This window comes from Pocillopora damicornis, chromosome 8 (genome assembly GCF_964200805.1).
Source record: "Pocillopora damicornis chromosome 8, jaPocDami1.2, whole genome shotgun sequence".
NCBI classification, from domain to species: domain Eukaryota; kingdom Metazoa; phylum Cnidaria; class Anthozoa; order Scleractinia; family Pocilloporidae; genus Pocillopora; species Pocillopora damicornis.
In genome coordinates, this window is record NC_142677.1 from 7,512,995 (window position 1) to 7,532,434 (window position 19,440).

At 38.5% G+C, this 19,440-nt stretch overlaps 1 protein-coding gene across 1 annotated transcript in view; it reads right to left on the reverse strand.

The window, feature by feature from the left end:
• The window catches only part of LOC113680191 (serine/threonine-protein kinase mTOR), a 31,017-nt gene that overhangs the window by 1,151 nt on the left and 10,426 nt on the right, over positions 1-19,440 (reverse strand). Inside the window, exons 18-63 of the mRNA XM_089180642.1 lie at positions 19,121-19,243; positions 18,584-18,661; positions 17,546-17,638; positions 16,831-16,871; positions 16,271-16,364; positions 16,047-16,164; positions 15,752-15,891; positions 14,815-14,871; positions 14,675-14,728; positions 14,491-14,577; positions 14,044-14,130; positions 13,405-13,485; positions 12,560-12,672; positions 12,146-12,338; positions 11,990-12,052; positions 11,301-11,450; positions 10,945-11,087; positions 10,421-10,580; positions 10,170-10,303; positions 9,875-9,953; positions 9,643-9,782; positions 8,678-8,778; positions 8,486-8,601; positions 8,133-8,210; positions 7,795-7,902; positions 7,330-7,587; positions 7,105-7,226; positions 6,916-7,033; positions 6,623-6,748; positions 6,399-6,496; positions 5,607-5,703; positions 5,360-5,458; positions 4,888-5,010; positions 4,135-4,317; positions 3,482-3,616; positions 3,091-3,265; positions 2,861-2,996; positions 2,632-2,779; positions 2,340-2,462; positions 2,012-2,094; positions 1,798-1,870; positions 1,634-1,708; positions 1,288-1,423; positions 1,027-1,086; positions 564-638; positions 126-206 (exon numbers count right to left, since the gene is read on the reverse strand). Of these exons, the coding sequence (XP_089036768.1) occupies positions 126-206; positions 564-638; positions 1,027-1,086; positions 1,288-1,423; positions 1,634-1,708; positions 1,798-1,870; positions 2,012-2,094; positions 2,340-2,462; positions 2,632-2,779; positions 2,861-2,996; positions 3,091-3,265; positions 3,482-3,616; positions 4,135-4,317; positions 4,888-5,010; positions 5,360-5,458; positions 5,607-5,703; positions 6,399-6,496; positions 6,623-6,748; positions 6,916-7,033; positions 7,105-7,226; positions 7,330-7,587; positions 7,795-7,902; positions 8,133-8,210; positions 8,486-8,601; positions 8,678-8,778; positions 9,643-9,782; positions 9,875-9,953; positions 10,170-10,303; positions 10,421-10,580; positions 10,945-11,087; positions 11,301-11,450; positions 11,990-12,052; positions 12,146-12,338; positions 12,560-12,672; positions 13,405-13,485; positions 14,044-14,130; positions 14,491-14,577; positions 14,675-14,728; positions 14,815-14,871; positions 15,752-15,891; positions 16,047-16,164; positions 16,271-16,364; positions 16,831-16,871; positions 17,546-17,638; positions 18,584-18,661; positions 19,121-19,243 (5,155 nt within the window). The remainder of the gene's footprint in view (positions 1-125; positions 207-563; positions 639-1,026; positions 1,087-1,287; positions 1,424-1,633; positions 1,709-1,797; positions 1,871-2,011; positions 2,095-2,339; positions 2,463-2,631; positions 2,780-2,860; positions 2,997-3,090; positions 3,266-3,481; positions 3,617-4,134; positions 4,318-4,887; positions 5,011-5,359; positions 5,459-5,606; positions 5,704-6,398; positions 6,497-6,622; positions 6,749-6,915; positions 7,034-7,104; positions 7,227-7,329; positions 7,588-7,794; positions 7,903-8,132; positions 8,211-8,485; positions 8,602-8,677; positions 8,779-9,642; positions 9,783-9,874; positions 9,954-10,169; positions 10,304-10,420; positions 10,581-10,944; positions 11,088-11,300; positions 11,451-11,989; positions 12,053-12,145; positions 12,339-12,559; positions 12,673-13,404; positions 13,486-14,043; positions 14,131-14,490; positions 14,578-14,674; positions 14,729-14,814; positions 14,872-15,751; positions 15,892-16,046; positions 16,165-16,270; positions 16,365-16,830; positions 16,872-17,545; positions 17,639-18,583; positions 18,662-19,120; positions 19,244-19,440) is intronic.

A 19,440-nucleotide genomic window follows, 5' to 3' on the forward strand; every position in this document is an offset into this window, starting at 1 on the left:
TGCAATTTGATACCCGACGTCTCACGTTACCATCATGAACACTGGGAAATATAACTTCGGGTGGTTTATCCAATTTGAGCCATAACTGAACGCTAGAAGCAATTGACAAGAAGGTGAAAATGTACCTGTTAATTTGTCTCTCACACGGTTAACAATGGCGACAGCTTTCTTGTTAAGGGCCTCTGGCTTAGGGCCGCTTTCATCTTCTGTAAAGAGAGCAAAATTTTAACATTAAAAGAACACCCATATTTTAAACATGCAAAAAATATAGAGCAAAATGAAAACAATAATAAATCATAAATTTAATACTTGTATAGCGAAAAATTAATTATAAGTATATGATCTAATGCGCTTAATGATCAACAATATCATTAACATAGAACTTAAAAACAAATAAACAACCAAAAGAAAACAACAAAACAACAACATAATCCACACCAAGAAGAACTTCAGATTCAGCAACGAGTCTGTGTGGTTTTTCTTTATCAAAAAGCTGTTTCTCCCGAGAGGTCTTAATATATGAATGTCATTCATGATAAAACCAAAGTCATTTCCGTTCGCACCGTAAGATGGCATGTGTTCTGTCGACTGCTTCTTGGTGGGGCGTTCAGGATTCACCTCCACGCCTTCGAGAACATCTAATCAAATAGAAAATGGAAAAAAAACGAAGACAATTAATGTATCATCGACTTAAACAAGTGCATGAAAAGATCTTCAAAGGAGAGCCTCACTCCAATGGTATAATAACTCATATTATACCTGTCGCGAGACAAGGAAAAAAACAAAAACAGAAACGAGTTTTGGTAGTTCGTCGTGATGAATTGGAACCAAAGGTTATCGTTTGTCTGACAACATTGGCCCCTGAGACCACGACGTTCTGAAGACTTCATGTCCTTCAGATAATATTCAGGCGATGAACTCGACTTGCGATCCGTTCAAAATTATATGCATGTGCTTATGACAAAATATCTTCAAGCTCATTTAAAATAAAAAAAACAATTGTGTCAACGCACAGCAATAACTTACCCTCCCCTCCCTCAGACATCGTGTCAGATCTTCCCTTGGAGCGTTTGATTTTTGGCGTAGCTGTAAAAGGAACATGTAGTAAAGTGAGGCACGTAGTATGAAAATGAGCAGATAAGATCAACAGATCGGCGTCACCACCAAAACTTCATTTCAATGTGACATGCTCTGTAACTCTAGTTGGCTTCCCTTAATTTTGTTTACAAAATATTGTAAAGAACGTCAATGGAAATGCTTAAAATGTATAGTCTGTATGCAACTTACAATCCATAAGCCTCCAATTCAGTAAGGGATCGTAAACAAAAGCTTCCAACACTGCCATGACACTGTCCTTGTGAGCCCGCAGAACTCGCATGACACTTTCACACGTCATTCGGTAGTTTCCATCAATACCAGTCACCTCAACAACAAAACAGATCGATATCAACCTTAACACAAGCGGCACGCATTGCATTTTCCCTTCAGCGCTTACATGTCATAACCCTCAAAACACATCATTCAATTTCAACTTATTTTTTTCCAGTAACTAAGTAAATTCAACATTAGAATCATCCCCCTTTCAACCTGAGTCAGCCACAGAAACCTTAAAGATTATGATTGTGGTTCATACCTCCATAGCATTCGTCAACATTCTCGTCAGTCTAAACGGGATTTTCTCGGGAAACTTTTCTCTGGTCATTGCCACCTCGAAAAAAAAGGGAAAAGCAAATTTTTTACAAAGTCCTGGCACGGGAACAAACAAACCTACAAACCAAAAATACAAGTGTAACATACCTCAAAGCAATCACCAAAATCGATATGGGCGATCTTTCCATTTAAGCGGTTCAGCATCAAATTTGATGGATGCCTGGGACATTCAAAACAGTTTTAAGTTAATAAAGATTGTATATCGGATGAAAGTAATTCAGTAAAAGTGTCCCACAAATCACACCATTCACTGTGATATTCCTTCAAAGTAGAAATAGGGCAAAGTAAAACTTTATCTAACCTGTCTCCCAGGCCCAGCACATATCCCACCATGGACATAACAGCAAGAGATCGAGTGTAGTTAGTTCGACGATCAAACCATACCTTAAAAAAGAAAAAATGGAAAGAGAAATATGTAAATAACAGCTACGAACAGGGCTCCTGCTACGAACAATTCCCTTAAGAGTTTACTGCTAAAGCTGCAAATTTGGTTCATACTGTGTATGGGAAAAAAAGTTTGATTTGTGAGCGTACTTACAATTTTCATCTTATCACCACGTAACATAAAATAAGAATTTTCATTCAAAAGATAATACACCAACAATGAATGCTTGGTATGATTTCTTTACCTCTGAGCTGGGACTTTTCAGCCACAACAGCTTAGCCAAGTCATCTCCATTGGTGTTGGACAGCGCATGCTCAAACACCTCCACTTTTTGCATTAGAGTCAAATGGTCATAATCAGGCGCCATCTGATCAGACAAGAGATAAAAAGACATTTAACCAAGCGCGTGAAAGTCAGTGTCTGACGGTCAGTGTGTGACTTTCAATGTGTGGCTGTCAAATACTGAAGATATTAGATTGGCTAAAGGTACATGTATCTTAGTCAGAGAGTTATATACCCTTACGAGCTGAACTTACTCTTAACATGATGCGATGTTCTATATTAAGGAGAATCTTTTTCTTTTCCCGGTAGTCCCGGATGAGGGCGTGCAGGGTGTCACTGTGAGGCACCCAACCAATCAGACCAGAGTTTGTTGACAGCGGAATGACTGCATAACGCACAATTCTAGAAATAAAAGTAAATGAGACAAACGTAAATGAAACTATTCTCAGTGAATTAAAAAATACATTATTGAGCATGTTTTACCCCAAATGTCTCTTGGAAGTTTCTTGATCACCAGCCAACAGAGTGTTCACCAAACCAAAAAGTTGCATGACTCTTTCGTCCTGCCGAAGATCTTCGTGGCCCTTCAGCAAAAACATGAACTCGGAGCCATTACTCCCTACAGGACAGAGATAAGCAAGAAAGAAAGATCACATACATTTTTCAGTTTTTTCCACAACATTTTTCTCCAAACAAATTTTTTATTACTTTACCTGTAATAAACAGTTTTCTTGGTCTCTGTTTGGACGTAATGACGTTAAGGGAGGCATGAACATGTCTGATGTGTATCACAGGTTTGTGAGGTTCGTAGGTTCCCGGTACAGCCAGCTCCAGGTCCCGACACATCAACAGTTTGGGAGACACGTACTGAAGCTCTAGAGAAGTCAACTGCATGAAGAAAACACACACGTTACTGATTTGATAGAGCTTTTAATTGCAGCTCCTTAGCACCTCTCCCATGAATCAGTAACCAACAGTATCAGTTAAAAGTCAGTTAATTACCTAGATCAACTTCAAGACAATTAAAGAAGCGTTTATTTTAATTTTCTCTCCGATATATTATTTTCAATATCATTTTGGATTTGTACAAATTGTAAACAGTACCTGTGGTAGTTGTTTGGAGATTCTTCTAAAGACCAAGTAGTACAAATCCCAGGCCTGAGTAAGATCTTTTACATTTCCTGATCGCTGATACTTCCTACACCACTCCTGAGCTTCCATAAGGTCCCGGCCGTAAGCCTGGACAAGATTAACAATTGATCTTGTTAAAGTGTAAATGACTAACGCTTAAGCTTTAAACTTTAAAACTTATCTTTACTTGGAATAATTTTTTTCTCTCTTTTCTCTCATATGAGTATATGTAAATAAAGAAACGCGTGTTACAAGTGTTAAATTCTAATTTTAAATTCTAAGGTTCCTAGGCTTACATATACGAATGCAAGCGAAAACACGAAGAAAGGAACGACCGTACATTCAGAGGAACGAATGGAAACACTTATAACCGAACAGCTAGCAGAGAGACTTCATTGGTAGGGTCCATTATCAAGGTCTCCCCTTAAAAGGAACCCTCGTGAAATGATAAAAAAGAAAGTGTGTCCACTATCCGGCCATTCAAGCCTGAACTGTGATTAGCATCACGGTGGACAAAACCGGAGGAAACACGGTCTGGATACATGTAAGTAGACAAAGAAATGAAAAAGCATAATATCTTTGGCAAAGACTACAACTACCACGCCACTTTAGATCATATACGTTACCTGGTTAAACGAAGTTTCTTTGAGAGTCTGTGGTCCCCTCTCCATCATCTGATGCAGCGGCTCCAAAGCGGTAAACATTCCTTTTACATTGCCTTCGCTGAAGTAAAGCCTTGAAGCTTCTTCGAGCCCTTCATGCCATAATTCATGCCACAAGATGGCCACTCGGATAAGCTCGTCACTTACCTAAAATAAGTGTATGATAAGGAAGAAACTAAAAATATCTGAACTGACCCAGCATTCACGTTTTCTATTGTAACCGTATATTGATTCATAAATGACAAAATTTGATGAGAAGAGCCGCTCATGCAAACTGAATCTGACTTGGACACAAAGTGGTCACGATGATCATTTCAAGTAATTTTTTTTCCCTTTAAAATGGGAAAGCAGATCAGTTTGACTATTCAATCATGGCTTTCTCAGGTGAACCTGCCACAGCGGAAACAAACAGTAGTCGTCTTAACAACCAATTAAAGATTGGACATACTATAATTGCTTTCTGATCTATCTGAAAGATATGTTCAGACAAGTTCTATATCTGTCACGACTATTTTCCTATCCAAGTTATGACTGTGTCCACCCATGTTAAACACTTGCTGCACGAAATGAAGGCTGAGTCCACACATGCTGAGTAGGTCTTATGATAACTGCTTGCTGCTCTATCTGACTTAAGACTGAGTCCAAACACTTTCACAACCTACCATGACCGCTTACTATACTACCTTAAAACTGCGTTCAAACATGACCTGTACATACCATAACTGCTTGTTGTACGAGCTGTTGACTATGTTCACACATGTTATTTAGAATCTGATTGGCTGCGTCGTGACGGGCACTGCTTGCTGATTTGGAGGCTACAGTAAGTGGATAGATCAAAGCCTGACCAGAGATAAAACAAACGTTTAGTCAGATGTGTCATTTATGGACTGGTTATGGTCTTGGATAAAAAATGATTTGCAATTGTTTCTTTGCTCGAGGGGGGTAGTCTTTGCTTTGATTCTGCTCGACTTCTCATTGTCTTCAGACATTTACGTAATTGCTAACCGTGTGGGTATCGTATTTTATCTTTTTCTTTAGTTTTCAATTTCATGCTAAACATCCCTTGATAACTACCCATCCGATCATTTAATAAGTAACCGTTTAAAGACTTGAGGATAAACCAAAAAGAACAGCACTTCATGCATTTTTGTTCTTTAGGATGAATGACTACAGTAGAAGCTGACTAAACCTGTGGATGATGTTTTCCAATATCTGTGAGCAGCTGATGAATAAGTCGTCCAACAAGTTGGCGAGGAGTATCAATCCTAGCGATCAGTTGCGGAATGACCTAAGAAAACGAGTACACAATAAGAATGATAGAAATGCAGAGTTGAGGAAATTAAAGAGATTAAAGAATAAAACATGAACATTGTCGCTGCTCAAAGCACTTTTTTTACAGAACCAAAACTGACTCGTGTCCAGATTTAAATCCGTACCTGAAGCCATGTGTCAATCTGAATTGTTTTAATTCCCTCCACGAGAGCTTCGTAAACCTCAGGCCAATGACCATAATCAAACCACAGTGTCAACAATCTAATAAAGTAAGGCACGAAGAAAACAGACGTATCAGTATTGATTAGTGCCACTCCCTGCCTCTACATTCCAGGCTTTTAAAGGTTAGTCGCACTTAATGATTGAAAATTGAAGACCGAAGGAAAAAATCAAATGTGTAAAGTAAATGTAATAGATTATGTTCAGCATATATGACCATGGTACTTTAAGGTCCGTGCATTCCATCATAAGCGCCCAACAAGGCTTCATGCAACTGTCACATAAGTGTCCTGGTGCTGGCCCGCTAACTCTCCTTAGCTCCACGTCCAACTAAGCAATACAGCGGCCAAACGCGGGAATCAATTCTGAAGGCCGCGCACCCATTTCCCTCGCAAAATTTCAAAACAAGCTATAACAAACAACTGCTGTCTTTCAAAATAAGCAAATTATAATTAAAACTTTCATAGAAACCTGTTAAAGAAAAGAAGTGGTAAAAAGAAAACTCGAGACTTTCGAACACTAAACTTATTCAAGTAAGAGCATCCTATTGATTTAACATTCTCTTTTAAACTTTAAACGCTTTTGAAACACCGTAAACTATTTACTTGTTTGGTTGTTTGTAACTCGTGCGTGAAAACTTGGTTCCAGCAACCTGAGAGCACGCCACCTTGTCTTTACAACGTTTGCGCATGAGTTGACGTTTGACCGCCGTGTTGAAAAAGGCACCGGACACTTACCTGAGGGTATCTTGAAGGGAATTGCCGCTGGACAGAGCAATTGACTTAAAGAAACCGTTTACTGCAGGCACCGCGTATGTGATCACTGGGTTAGCTACCTAGAATGGATAATGTACACCATGTAAAAACAAACAACTTCATTTGATAAAAAGGTCTGGAAAGTCCCAGCTTAACGCAACTCTTAAACCATTTCCCTTTTCAATTGAACTTAAGAATGTACTTACAGATGAGGTCGACATCGGCGGAGGATTTTTGGAAGCGTTTCCATTATTAGGGCCATCAGTTCCTGACTGTTGACTTTTGTAGTACAACACTGTTTCAAAGTTCATGTAAGCCCACGCGTGCCATGCCTGAAGATGTTAGTAAGAAACAAAACGTAAGGCGAGAAGTCTCCATAAATGTGGATCACGGCTCAAAAACTCAATGTCGTTTGTACCGGATTCGTTTTTACTAGTGAGGCATTACTAAGAAATTTGCCGCTGCCGATCCATTTTTAACAAACAAATTCCAAATGTACCTTGTAGCAGTTTCTGTCATTTTCTGTAGCTGCAGCATAATACTGAAGTATTTGAGGAATAGATTTCTCGCTGTATCCCTCAAGAGCTGTTTGCCAGTCACCAAGCTTCAGGTAACACCTGTGCACGTTAAAAAGTTCATTATTTATCAGTCGCTCAAGAAAAGGACACAACTGAGGAGCATCAGTCACCTGGCAACAAGTTTGAGGAGCTCCTCTCTCTTCTGTCCATCATCAGTGGGTGACAGAGACGACAACGCCTGCTGGTGCAGCGTGTTTTGCACAAAATACTGAAGATGTTTGAAAGCGTCATCCTGCAACAAAACAATAGTTTTCCCATTCAAATTTACGGCGTACACTGTTTCATTGCAATTAGTTCAAATGCTATGAACTTCGCTTTACTAGAAAGAGTCCAACCTGTTTATTTTCTCTCCACATGTGCTTCATGTAAGCAAACGTGACTTGTGGGTAGGTGGTTGGTAAAGGTTGGTCAACTTGTTTCGATGGATCTGTTCCAAGTAGCATGACCAGAGTCTTGTGACTAAGCGCAAGTCGGCCACTCTTTCGGCATAAACTAGAGTACTTCAGCCATGATTTCATGTCCTCCTGTGGGGAGAGGACTAACGAGCGAACTTTTAGAATCTTTTGCCAGTCTTCAACTACTCGCTGGCATCCCTGTTCAAGAAAAAAAAATAAGACTCAGCATAACTCCTTCGTCCATCAGAAGACACATAAAAAAACCCAGTACAACTTGTTTATTGAATCACTAGGATGTACGGATGGAATTACCCACCCCACCCACCCCCCCCCCCCACATTCCATTGCCACCGTTTAGTATGCCATAGATAATCGGGATGTAAAGTAACAGCACTAGATACTTACCTGCAGCCTGTTCCACCAAGTTCTTTTAATGGCTTCTCTCCTCTCTGGGACTAACTTAAACTGGATAATTTCTTCAAGCTCTGATAACATCTGTACGCTCACCATAGCCTGAATTAACAATCACACGAAAGTGGCTTCAAACAACTATACACCTACAAACTATCTTTTTTATTGGCTGCAATCAACTTTAACACTCTATTTGTAAATTTATCAGACTACAAACTGCAATCACCCTACGAAATTGAGCAATTTTTAAATGTGATTTCTTCAACGTCTACGCGGGGAGAAATAAAACAAAAATGAGACCGTCCCAAAAAGTATTTATATGAGCACCGTACCCCATAAGCTCGGTTGTAGCTCTCGCCAGCTCGGGCTGTTAACTCCGTGTCTAACACATCACGTGCTGAGTCAATACACTGATGAAGAACAAAACATCACACGTTTAAAAATTAAAACTTGTTATCATGCAGTAAAGAACTAATAAATTCCCATAGAAGTATTTTCAACATCAAAGTCATGAGTAAAAGGTGGCGTTAAAAAGGATTTTCACTGATTATGAACCGCCATTTTGAGCGAGAGAGAATTTAAGCGGACAGTTATTATTTTTACAAACACATAAACCAGCGGCGCCCATTAAGGTATTTATCACTACACAATTCTAAATAATTAACTCTTGAGGGTTGCTACTTACTCCTTGTGCTTGTTGGAAATGGTTTTGATGAAGAGCAAGAGCCGCTCTGTAGAAAGCTCCTTCTTGTGTCTCACGGGGTATCATACAGGTATATTCCTCCATACTGTCCCAGTTACCTGTGTGGACAACAAATTTAGTTTTGAATACGGCGCCTTCCTACCCTCCCCTATCAAGTATTTACCACAGCCTTACCCAGTCCCCAGGCTGCTGCGGCTGCCATTCTAGCCATCTGTTGTCTGATGTCATCACTTACCACCGGCCACTTTTCAACAGCTACCTGATGAAGCTCCCCCCTGAAAAATTACCACAACCACAAGTGTGACTCCTCATTACAAGAATAGGAAACTCTACTCCCCCCCCTCCCTTCCCACCCTGTCTACTGTCAATGCTGCGAAGTTATCGGTTAGTTTGACACAACACTCATTTTGATCTTAAAGAATAAAAGTCTGCAGATCTTTGGGTATGTTCAGGGATTTTACAGTTCTGCATAACTCCTTGTCACTGTTGACTATAATGTGAAAACAAAGAGAAGTTTTTTAAGATATATTGCATCTCTTTATCCAACGTTTGCAATAAGGCGAAAAAAATATTTGGCCATATCACTTTCATTGCTGTTATTCTGCGTAAGAACCTACCCCCTGTTCTACGTCTAAACGATGGAAGTTTAATCAATGAAAAAACAAGACTTACTTAACAGGTCACACCTTTAGTCACACGCACTCTTTAAGGGTTTCTTATTGAAACGACCTATATTCTAGACCACGTCTTTAACGATTGATGGACTTTGAAAGGTCCTCAAATGTGGGTTTTTTTGAAGGTACTAGAGTTTCCTTTTAGTGCTTAATAGAAACCCTTTTGACAGTTTCTCAAAAAAATCAACGTTTCGGTGATATTTTCTGCTCGACTATAGATTGTTTAAAGCGCTGTTTGGATGATAAATAAGGGTTAAACTTAGCTTGAATGACCGCCCTGAGGTTTGGGTATGGTAGTTGTTGAGTCAGTGATTACACTTTTAACAGAGGTATGTTGGGTATGTTGACTCAAACAAAATTTAATTATCAACCCACTGAAAAAAATTCGCGTGCAATTGGAAAAAACAAACAAACAAACAAACGAACAATAACAAAAAAGAGCAAAAGTAACCAACAACGAATTACCATTCGCCCAATGCTTCGAGGCATCTCATCCGTCCCAAGGAGAGGTTGATTTCATCAGGATTTTGAATCAATTTCTTGTTGTAAGCTTCCAACGCTTGCTCCCAGTCATGGAGTTTTTCGTACCAGCGCTCCTTAATTTTCTGTTAGATAACATACCTGTATTATCAAATCACCATAAAAAGGTGGTGCAGATTAAGTGAGCTGTGCCAATCAATACTTTCAAACTGCTTACCACATCTGCTCCGTGATTCTTCATAGCATAAACCAAAACACCATGGGCTGCCTGTGGTTGCTGCAGTTTGTTGTTTATGCTGACAGAAAGAAAAAAAAAACAATTAAGTTACTCAAGGTAACTATCCCAAGGATACTAATGAATACACTCCAAATCAAACTCGCAAACTGAGAAAAGCCTGTCATTAAGTAATAATTCAGCTGTTCGGCATATCCTTCAGAGAATGTATTACATGACTCTATCGATAAGTCATCACCTTTAAGAGGAGTTCTGATAATAATTATTCAGCTGTTACCTGATCAGAGCCTCCAGCGTCTCAGTGGTCGGTCCTCTGTGAAATTCCTCTTCTTTGTAATGCAGCGCTTTTGCATAAGCTCGACATTTCGAGGCCTGTTCACCTAATAGATCATTGTTTAAAGGCAGTGCGCCCTAGAAAAAAGGCATTGAAAAACTTTAGAGAAAGCCATGAAGAAGATATTACGTGAAAGAAAACATTTAACTGTACAGTAACAGGGCAGAGCACGAAATGAGAGAAAAGTTCAGCACCTTTTCCGTGTGCTCCATAAATTCTGCCAAATTAAGCAAGGTCTGAGTGATTTCTGGGATCTGACTTCCCAGGGCCATCTCCAAGTGTTTCACTAATTCATTCTGAAGTTCTTCGTGTAGCTCTGACCAACAAGATACGAACGCAACATTGAACAGGTCCCTGAGGAGATCAATAATAAGTTAAAGGACGCATTAAGATTAGATGTCTGAGAAACAAGTTCCACGAGAAAAATAGCGTGCAATTATACAAAGAGCAATTCAAGGCGAATAGCCTCCGTGCCTCAACCGTGGAAACTTTAGGGGAAAACTTTACAAGATCATTAACAATAATATCGTTTCATGCTACAACTTTGCGGGAGGTAATAATCCTTACGGCACCTCACTAAAGGAGTGTAAATCTGGGCTGGTGTTACTACATTGTTATTATCAAGGGGAGGGTACTACTGTGGCACCAGTAACACACTGTGTTTCTGCACCTCGTCCGAGGAGAGTAAGTCTATGGCAATGATAATGCACACGTTTACCTTGCAAGAGGGGGGTAAGTCTGTGCTGTAGCCCAACATGACCGTAATGCGGGTGAAGGTGATTCTTTTAGAAGTTCCACACTCAGTCTTCTCAACCATTCCATCCAATCATCCTTTGACACGCACCTTGATGCCCCCCACGCCTACAAGATAAAAAAAAAAACAATATCAGATAGTGTAACACGGATAATTCCAAATTTTCCCTAACAGAGTCCAACCTATGACAAATATAGTTGAGATCAAATAGGAAGCAATCCGCACTGATTTCTTTGGCCAAGTACTCGTGTCTTACTGACTTAGATACATCATCAACCAGAGCTTTATCTTTAAAATGAATGGAGAAAAATTAACATCACCCTTTGAAGACTGTCCGCCTTAAATGTCAGCTTCTTGATGCTCGCAGCTTCAATGGCTGCATTGGTAGCGGAGTCATCTGCCAAGTTTCCTCTACCAGCCTTTTGGCGGCGAGACAATACTTCGTTCTCCCAATCCAACAGAAAAGGGCTCTTGAAGAAGAAATGGTTAGCAACACTCTAATCTCCTTATCCAGCATAAATGGGCTCTCAAAAGGGGAAAGTACTCAGGTCACACAAACAACACACTATCCTCCTAATCAAAGGGAAATGGTCTTCTAACCTTTTACACCTGAACAGTGATCAGCAGTCATTAAGATCGTGAGAATGTATGAAATAATTTCTGATCTAAGAAGTATGGATTGTTGAACAAATTCTCCTAATTAGTGCTAAAGGAAATGTGCAGAGGATGTTAGGGCGTAAAGGTTAAAAAGGAAAGTATCCAGCTCAATCAAACCGTGTCAATACTCCATTCAACAAAAGGAGATAAGCTCTTCAAAGAAACTAAGACAACACCCCATTCTTCGTGATTCTAGCAGAAGTGGGCTTTTAAAAAGGATAGGATTCAAGTCATCGAAACCGCGACGATGGATTATTCACTCAGTCCAAACAAGTATTTAAAAGAGAAGAGTACACACAGTATTGATAAGTTTTAACTATGATTCTGGCAGGCTGCAGTTATGTACACTAACCTTCACAATTTTAGTGATCAGAATGTCATAACGTTGGTGCTGGATCCGATGTCTCACAATTACCTGCAAGTTTAAGATAAAGAATAGAAAAGAATGAGAAGCTGAGATACTTGGTCATTTAATTTATTTTGTGATGATACAAGCAGTCAGACAAACCTTATGAACAGTGGGAATGAATGTAGAATATTGTTTCCCTAACTGGAACACCAGAGAACACAAAGTATCCATAGCTGTATGGCGTAGGTCTGGGCATGAGTCTAATGTCCTCATTATTGGATGAATGATTCGTGATGCAAAGTCTGTGAGATCCAGAGACTCACTGAGACGGTCCAAAGTCTCTAAAGCACATCTGTAATGAAAACACAGCTCACCGGAATAATTCATACATATTATCATTGCCATCATTACTATTACTACTACCATTTACTGTGAAAACTCCCGGCACACTTGAAACAGTGTCAAAAGACAAATTGGATGGATGGACAGACATAAAGACAGACACAGTTGTTCAGACTGACAGACGGACAGAACAAAATACAATAAAAAAGTCGACATGATTCATGTGCTTACCTTCTGACGACAAGCGGGATGTCAGACGAATCAAACAGTTTGACAACTGGTGGAACAAGAAGATGGAGGTAGTCATCGAGGCTGGAACCAAACATCTGAAGTGCATTCAATAGCTGCAGGATAACAAAAACGCTTGGTTATGACTGAGTCATTCATAACCCATAGAGATACCTGCATAGTTAATTTAACATAGGAGAAGTACAGCTTATGTTACCCTCTTTCGACAACTCGGCCGCCTAAAGTACTCGTCCATGGCTTTAGCGGACTCGTCGATGCTTGTTACTGGAATAAACGGTTGACTAAAGTTCTAATTTTATACACCCGATGCGGATCGAGTGGCGCCTTGCCGCGAACTCCGGCCCCGTTCTTCCCTTCCATCTCTTACCACTGGAAGAAATCTCTAATTTGCCCTTGATTTTCTCATGTTTTTCAACCTTCGCATAAGGGAAGCGAATGATTAACACGAAAGTAAGATTCACCAAGGGACGGATTATTGACCCGAATGACAATAAAGAGATCAACTTCGTTTTTTCCGTCACAGGAAAGCATTTCAAAATCATCACGTTGAGTAAGGCACAAATTCCCAGAGACAGCATTCGATGAAAGAGTACAAGCAAATGCGCGTAGTGAATGAAAAAAGACCAATCAAAATACAAGCATTTGAGACTAAACCTTTGCACGTGTGCAATCTCTCTACAGCACACGCGTTACTACACGCTCCGAAGAGCGTGTAATTAGCACCTCTTACACGCACTTGACGCGCGATTAAGGGATTGTAACATTGTTGAAAAATTCGAGCAAACGCACAGCATTCAATAACGTTAGCAATAATTAATTATAATTACCTTTGTTGTGACACTCCTTTGAGAGCTGTTGTCATGCATAAACACTTTGAGTATCTGAGGAATAATCTGCGGCAAGTAGATCTGAAAAGAAATGTTATGTTTCTTGGGTTAACCGTTTGAAAATCAGCTGGTTTATCGAAACCAGCCAAATTACCTTAGTTGCAAGTGGTGAGTATGCTTTGAAAAACGACAATCATAATTAGAAATGTTATGTTTTTCGGGTTAACCGTTTAAAAATCAGCTGGTTTATTGAAATCAGTCTAATTACCGTAGTTGCCAGTGGTGAGTATGTTCTGAAAAACTACAATCATAATTACAAAATAATAATAATAATAATTCGATTGAGTGTCGGAAAACCAAAACCAAAGTTATCACAACAGCCAATCAAAACAAACGAAAATATTTTAAGGAACCAATGAAAACTGTAACTAAAACCAAGCAAACTGCCTCAAGCGCGGGAAAACGCATGCGACCAGATCGTGATTGGTTTCACTTTTGTCGCTGATTGGCTGAGAGAGTGGCGCGAAGTAAAGCAAAACCAATGCAAATTCGCATTACTTTCGACACTCTCTTGAAAATAGCTCTATTCCTTTATGCCAATAGACTCTACATAGTCTTTCAGCCATTTGAAAATGTTACCTTGAATTCTCCTCCTAGGGCTGTAACTATCTGTTCTACTAACAGTATAATGGTCGTCTGCATTGGACTGTTAAGGATCCAGTATTGCTGGAAAAATTAAACACCGTTAATACTTAGCTTCTCAGAAACTGGAGGTGTTTCAATACTTGCAACAACCATCTTTCCACGGCGACTTGATGATGGAAGTTTCACAATTCATGTCAAACTAATGTGAGAGAATCAAGTCCAAATTCACAGCAAACTTCCCTTTACGCACAAAGATCGCTTACCGGTCACATCGCCGACTACCTATTCGCCGACACCATGCATTAGTCAACTCGCCGACACAAATTTTTGTTAGTCGATATGATACACTTAAAGCGCAGTCTAAGTCCTCTTTGAAAACAGAGTTAAAAGCGGGACTTTTTGATGGTTTAGAATGGAAACTAATTGTTTAATCGAACACACCTTGATCAGACCAAATATTTCATCCAAGTAGTTTCTGATATGTTGCTTGACAATTGATATCAGCACTCCTAGTTGCTGAAGTACAAACTACAAAAAATTCAACAAATTGTAAATCAAATGATGCTCTTGAAATTAATTTACTGGTAGTAATCATCCAGAGCACAGATTTCCAAAATTTACAAACCTCTCTAAATGATGAATCACAAGTTCTAATGACATTCAGAAATGACGGCATAATCTGAAAACAAAAAGAAAAAGTTTACAATAACCACTAATAATTCCAATGACCGATAGGGAAATATGCAATAAAATTAATGATCATACCTGAGAGAGGTAGGTCACACACTTCATTCCAAGACTCTTAAAAATAAATGTCACAGCCTAAAAGGAGAAAAAAATTAATATATCACCATTGGCATTTGAGTAACAATTGGGTCCACATTGTACCTCCAGTATAATTATTACAAATTAATTCCGAGTGGAATCCAATTCGGTCTGTAATCAAACAAGTGAATGACAAAATCAGACAGCTGCGAAGCAGAAGTCCAATTTGTTTATCACGAGTAATCAAAAGTATTACAAATCTGAGAAACAAACTAGACATCGGTCACACGTTTTCATAAAAAAATCGGCGAAATGCGCGACAACAGCACGCGCACATGACGCGAACTGCCCACTTACACAGGCATGACGTGTCAATTGGCCTATTTGTGCTCAAATCGGGCTGGCGATAATCAATCACGTTCGAGAATTTTGTTCAAGTTCTGATCAATGAAGTAATACCAGCGCTTGTGGTACACTTCACTTAACCCTTCAACCCATGAGTTTGAGCAGCATCCAATTTCTCTTTAAAACATCAGCCCTTAATCAAACATTAAGGCAATGAGAATAAAGGAAATGATCACCAACTAAATGAGCTTGATTGTTAAAAAAAAGTCTCCTTTTCAGCACTGTAGGGAATGTAAAGAGAACTGTACGGAGAAGATACATACTGATGTTGGGATGTAAAGGATAAACAATCAAGTACGTGAATATCAAAATGATTGGTACAAGAAAACCTGTTTCATAACTTGATCATGCATTTTAAACATTGAATTTTCATCCAGTACAGTGTATGTGCACTAAAGTCCTTCTTACATTGTACATGTACTATTCATAACACAAACGGCTCGCTAGGAAGATGCTTTGAGACTTCTGAGAAACTATTGAAATACAGTTTCAGTAGAATGGATAGTGTTATAATCATTGTTTATTCTGTTACCTGAATCACCATAGTATGGTGACTGGACAGTGATGAGTCCCTGACGATTCTCATGAGAGCAGACACAGCCACTGCAGGGTAGAACTCCTCGAGCTGAATGCTGCCCATGGTAACTAACATTTCACTTGTGCTAGTATCAGCTGCAAATGTATAGAATATAAACGAATGAGACTGTAATGGATTTTAAAAAAAAAAAAGAAGTAAAGATGTCCAAAGAAATTTTGTTACTAAACTACATGTTCATATTACCAGCCACACTTTTTTATTATTACAGTTGCATGTTTTCAAATCTGACCTGCTTCATTATCTGTTGAGTCTTTGGCAGAGGTTCCACCTACTAGGAGCCCTCCAGTCTGATTTAGTTTATGTTTATAAGGATCAAGAGCTCCTAAAAGTCCAAGCACTCGGATGGCCTACACACAAACAAAAAAATGAGTGAGGTTCAAAAAAACTCAATCATTTGGCAATTAAAGGAATAAAGCCAACTGACATACAAGTGTTACAGAACTACAAACACACCTCTCTCCTTATTCCAATGGCCTGTTCTGTTTTGAGGAAGTTCAACAAGACCTCTAAAAGGTTAGGGTACTTCCTGTAGGGTTCTACTACATATCTAAGAAATACAAGCAGAACAATTTCAATATTGTTTTCAAATTTATGTTCATGCTTACATCCAAATATATTAAATAGAGAATAATACCAGGGCTTATGGAGATGTGGAATTTCTCTTTGCATTGAACACAAGAAAAGATAAATTTTCATTGTCTCTACACAAGCCCATGTATTTCTTTGTTTCAAATTAAAACACCACAGGCCTTTATTGACAAGAACATTTGACAAATGACCTTGATTTGAGAATGGTGAATGCTTTGCCATTTATTCATCAACCTGACAGAGTGGCACAAAAGGCAAATGACATGTCAGCAGCTGATTGGCAATAAAAAAACAAAACAGAAAAACACCTAAAAAGGTAATCATAACTTTACACAGGTGTAGTTGTAGCTTCTCTAAAGTCACCACAGTTTATATCAATAATAGGATGCAGCTTTCAGAGAAACAACTTCAAGTACAAAGCTTACCCAGTACTCTCCACAAGCTGACCAAGAGTCCACAGAGCAATCTGTTGGTGAAACACATCAAAATTGATTATGGCAAAATTCACAGTCCATCATTCATCACTTCATGGGGTTATTATGAACAAACAAAATAATCAACTCCCTGTTGGCTTGATGAAATTAAGAGATCCTCACAGCTAAGAACACTACTGAAACGAGTAGTTGTAAATAGGACCTGAAAAAAATTCAAGCCCATACGGGATTTGAACCCATGACCTCTGCGATACCGGCTTGTTAGCTCAGTTGGTAGAGCACTGCACCAGTATCACAAAGGTCAAAGGGTTTTTTATTTTCACTACTGCTTCAGTAGTGTTTACTTAATTAGTGTGAGGATAACTCTCACATTCAGTAGCAGGGCTGTTGCTAGTTTATGTACTAGGCACATGTAATACTGTTTTGAGACTGTATTCCAACCATATATAGATACAGTATAGGGCCTTTATAAGTATTCTCCTTTTCAGGTAGTAACTAGTACAATTTACCACCCACAGTACTTCTTATTACTACCTAAAATCACTTGGAAATCTTAATCACTTCTGAAATTCCATAAAATAGATTGCTCAACAGGTTTAAAAATTTCTTTCAGTTGTTGTGCTTAAAATAAGGGCAAACACTTTATTATGAATCTAACAAACAATTTGAACCCTAAATTCTCTACAAGTAACAAAATAATGTTTACCTCTCTTTTGTTGTTCAGTGAAGCATCCTGCAGCATATCAAGAATTATGGGACAAAGTTCATTCAGCCACTTGCTCATCTCTGTTCCACTGACCTAATAAGGAAATTAACAATGGTTGTCCAAAAAATCTCCTTATTTATGATGTAAAATCATGGCAGCTAAAAATTAAAAATATAGGAGTTTGGCTCCATCAACTAAGTTAATAATGTTAATAGGCCAGAGAGTAGAGAGTTTCTATAGCTGATGTTTCAAGCATTAGTCCCTTGTCACAGCTCCGGTAAACCGGTTAACTGGTACTTTACAACCTTCATTGGCTGCCAGTAAATTATCATATTCAATTTAAGATCTTGATGATTACTTTTAAGGCGATTCATGGCATGGCTCCTAGTTAAGTAATCTGATCTGTATCAGATCATCGTCTAGGTATTCATTTCGTAATAATGATACAATATTTTTAGAACACCCAAAAGGGGTTATGCGCACAACTTTAGGTGCCCGCTCGTTTCATGCCTCTGCACCTGCGCTGTGGAACAGCTTGCCTGCGCACATCTGCGCAGTATTTTGTAGCTTATTTATTGACTTTTTATTCATTTATTCTTTCATTATGTATTCATTTACTATCATTGTTTTACTTTAGTATCATTATTGTAATTATCTATTGTAAATAGCATTTTTATTGTAATTATCTATTGTAATATTAGTTTTCTTGGATTGTAAAGCGCCTTTGATCATCCCATAAATGTTAAAGGGCACTATATAAGTAAATAAATTATTATTATTAATTATTATGAAACATAAGCAGTTATATCGTCAAATCAGTGTACAAAACCAAATTATCTTAAAACATCCCTTACCAATACAGCACCACAGTTGTTTTAGAAACTTACTACTTTAAAAAAAACATAATAATTGTACTGACTAAAATTTTGCACTATACACCAATTTCTTACCAAGTTCAAGCACCCTTGGAAGTAAAATTGCCTTATCTAGACCCACAGTTTAAGTGATGTAAAAGATGTTTGTTTCTCTGAATGATACCTGAGCATGTTCTCCGATGGCAGCCAATACACTTATAACTACATTGGGATCTTGGTCTTTTAGCTTTGGAATCAGCGCCTGTTAAAAAAACAAATTAATTTTCTCAACAAGGCAGCCATACAAGACAAACAAACAGAAATGGTGCTTGTGCCATACAATTCATTTTTCTTTCATATCTGTGTGTTCACAGAAAGTAAAGCAATAATTTTCACAAGTGTGCAATTTAAGCAATAATATTGCTAAAAAGAAGCCTGAAAAAATTCAGACTTTGGCAGGATTCAAACTCATAGATACTGGTGGGGCAGGCAAATCAAGAATGATAGTACCCAAGCATACTGTAGGAGGCACACATTAGAATCACACCAAAACCTGAATTTTTCAGGCTTCCTTTCTGCCTTTAAATTATAGTACACCTACAATGATCTTTGCATAACTTGATTTTCATCTGCTGGTCAAATGAAATTAATTTTAGCAAAACTTGTGTACTTGTTTACAAACTTTTAACATTCCCAGTAAAAGGTTGTTACATATTCTGACCTTGAGGATTGGTTCCATATAAGGCCTAATTAGTCTTGGTGCATTGGATACTAAATGACCCAGCATACGAGCACTCTGTTCCTTGTTGCGTCCCACTCCACTGTATTCTAGCTCAGTCAATATCTAAAGTGTACATGTACAAAATTGCCATATGTCACAAACATAACTGACAATTGAAAACATCTAAAATCATAACCCTCCAGGAAAAACATACATTGATGAATTCCTGTTTCTTAATGCAAATGACTTCTAACTTGTGTAGCCATTCACACAAGTTGGCAAATACATGTAAGTCTAAAACAGGAAGACTCTGGGGATTT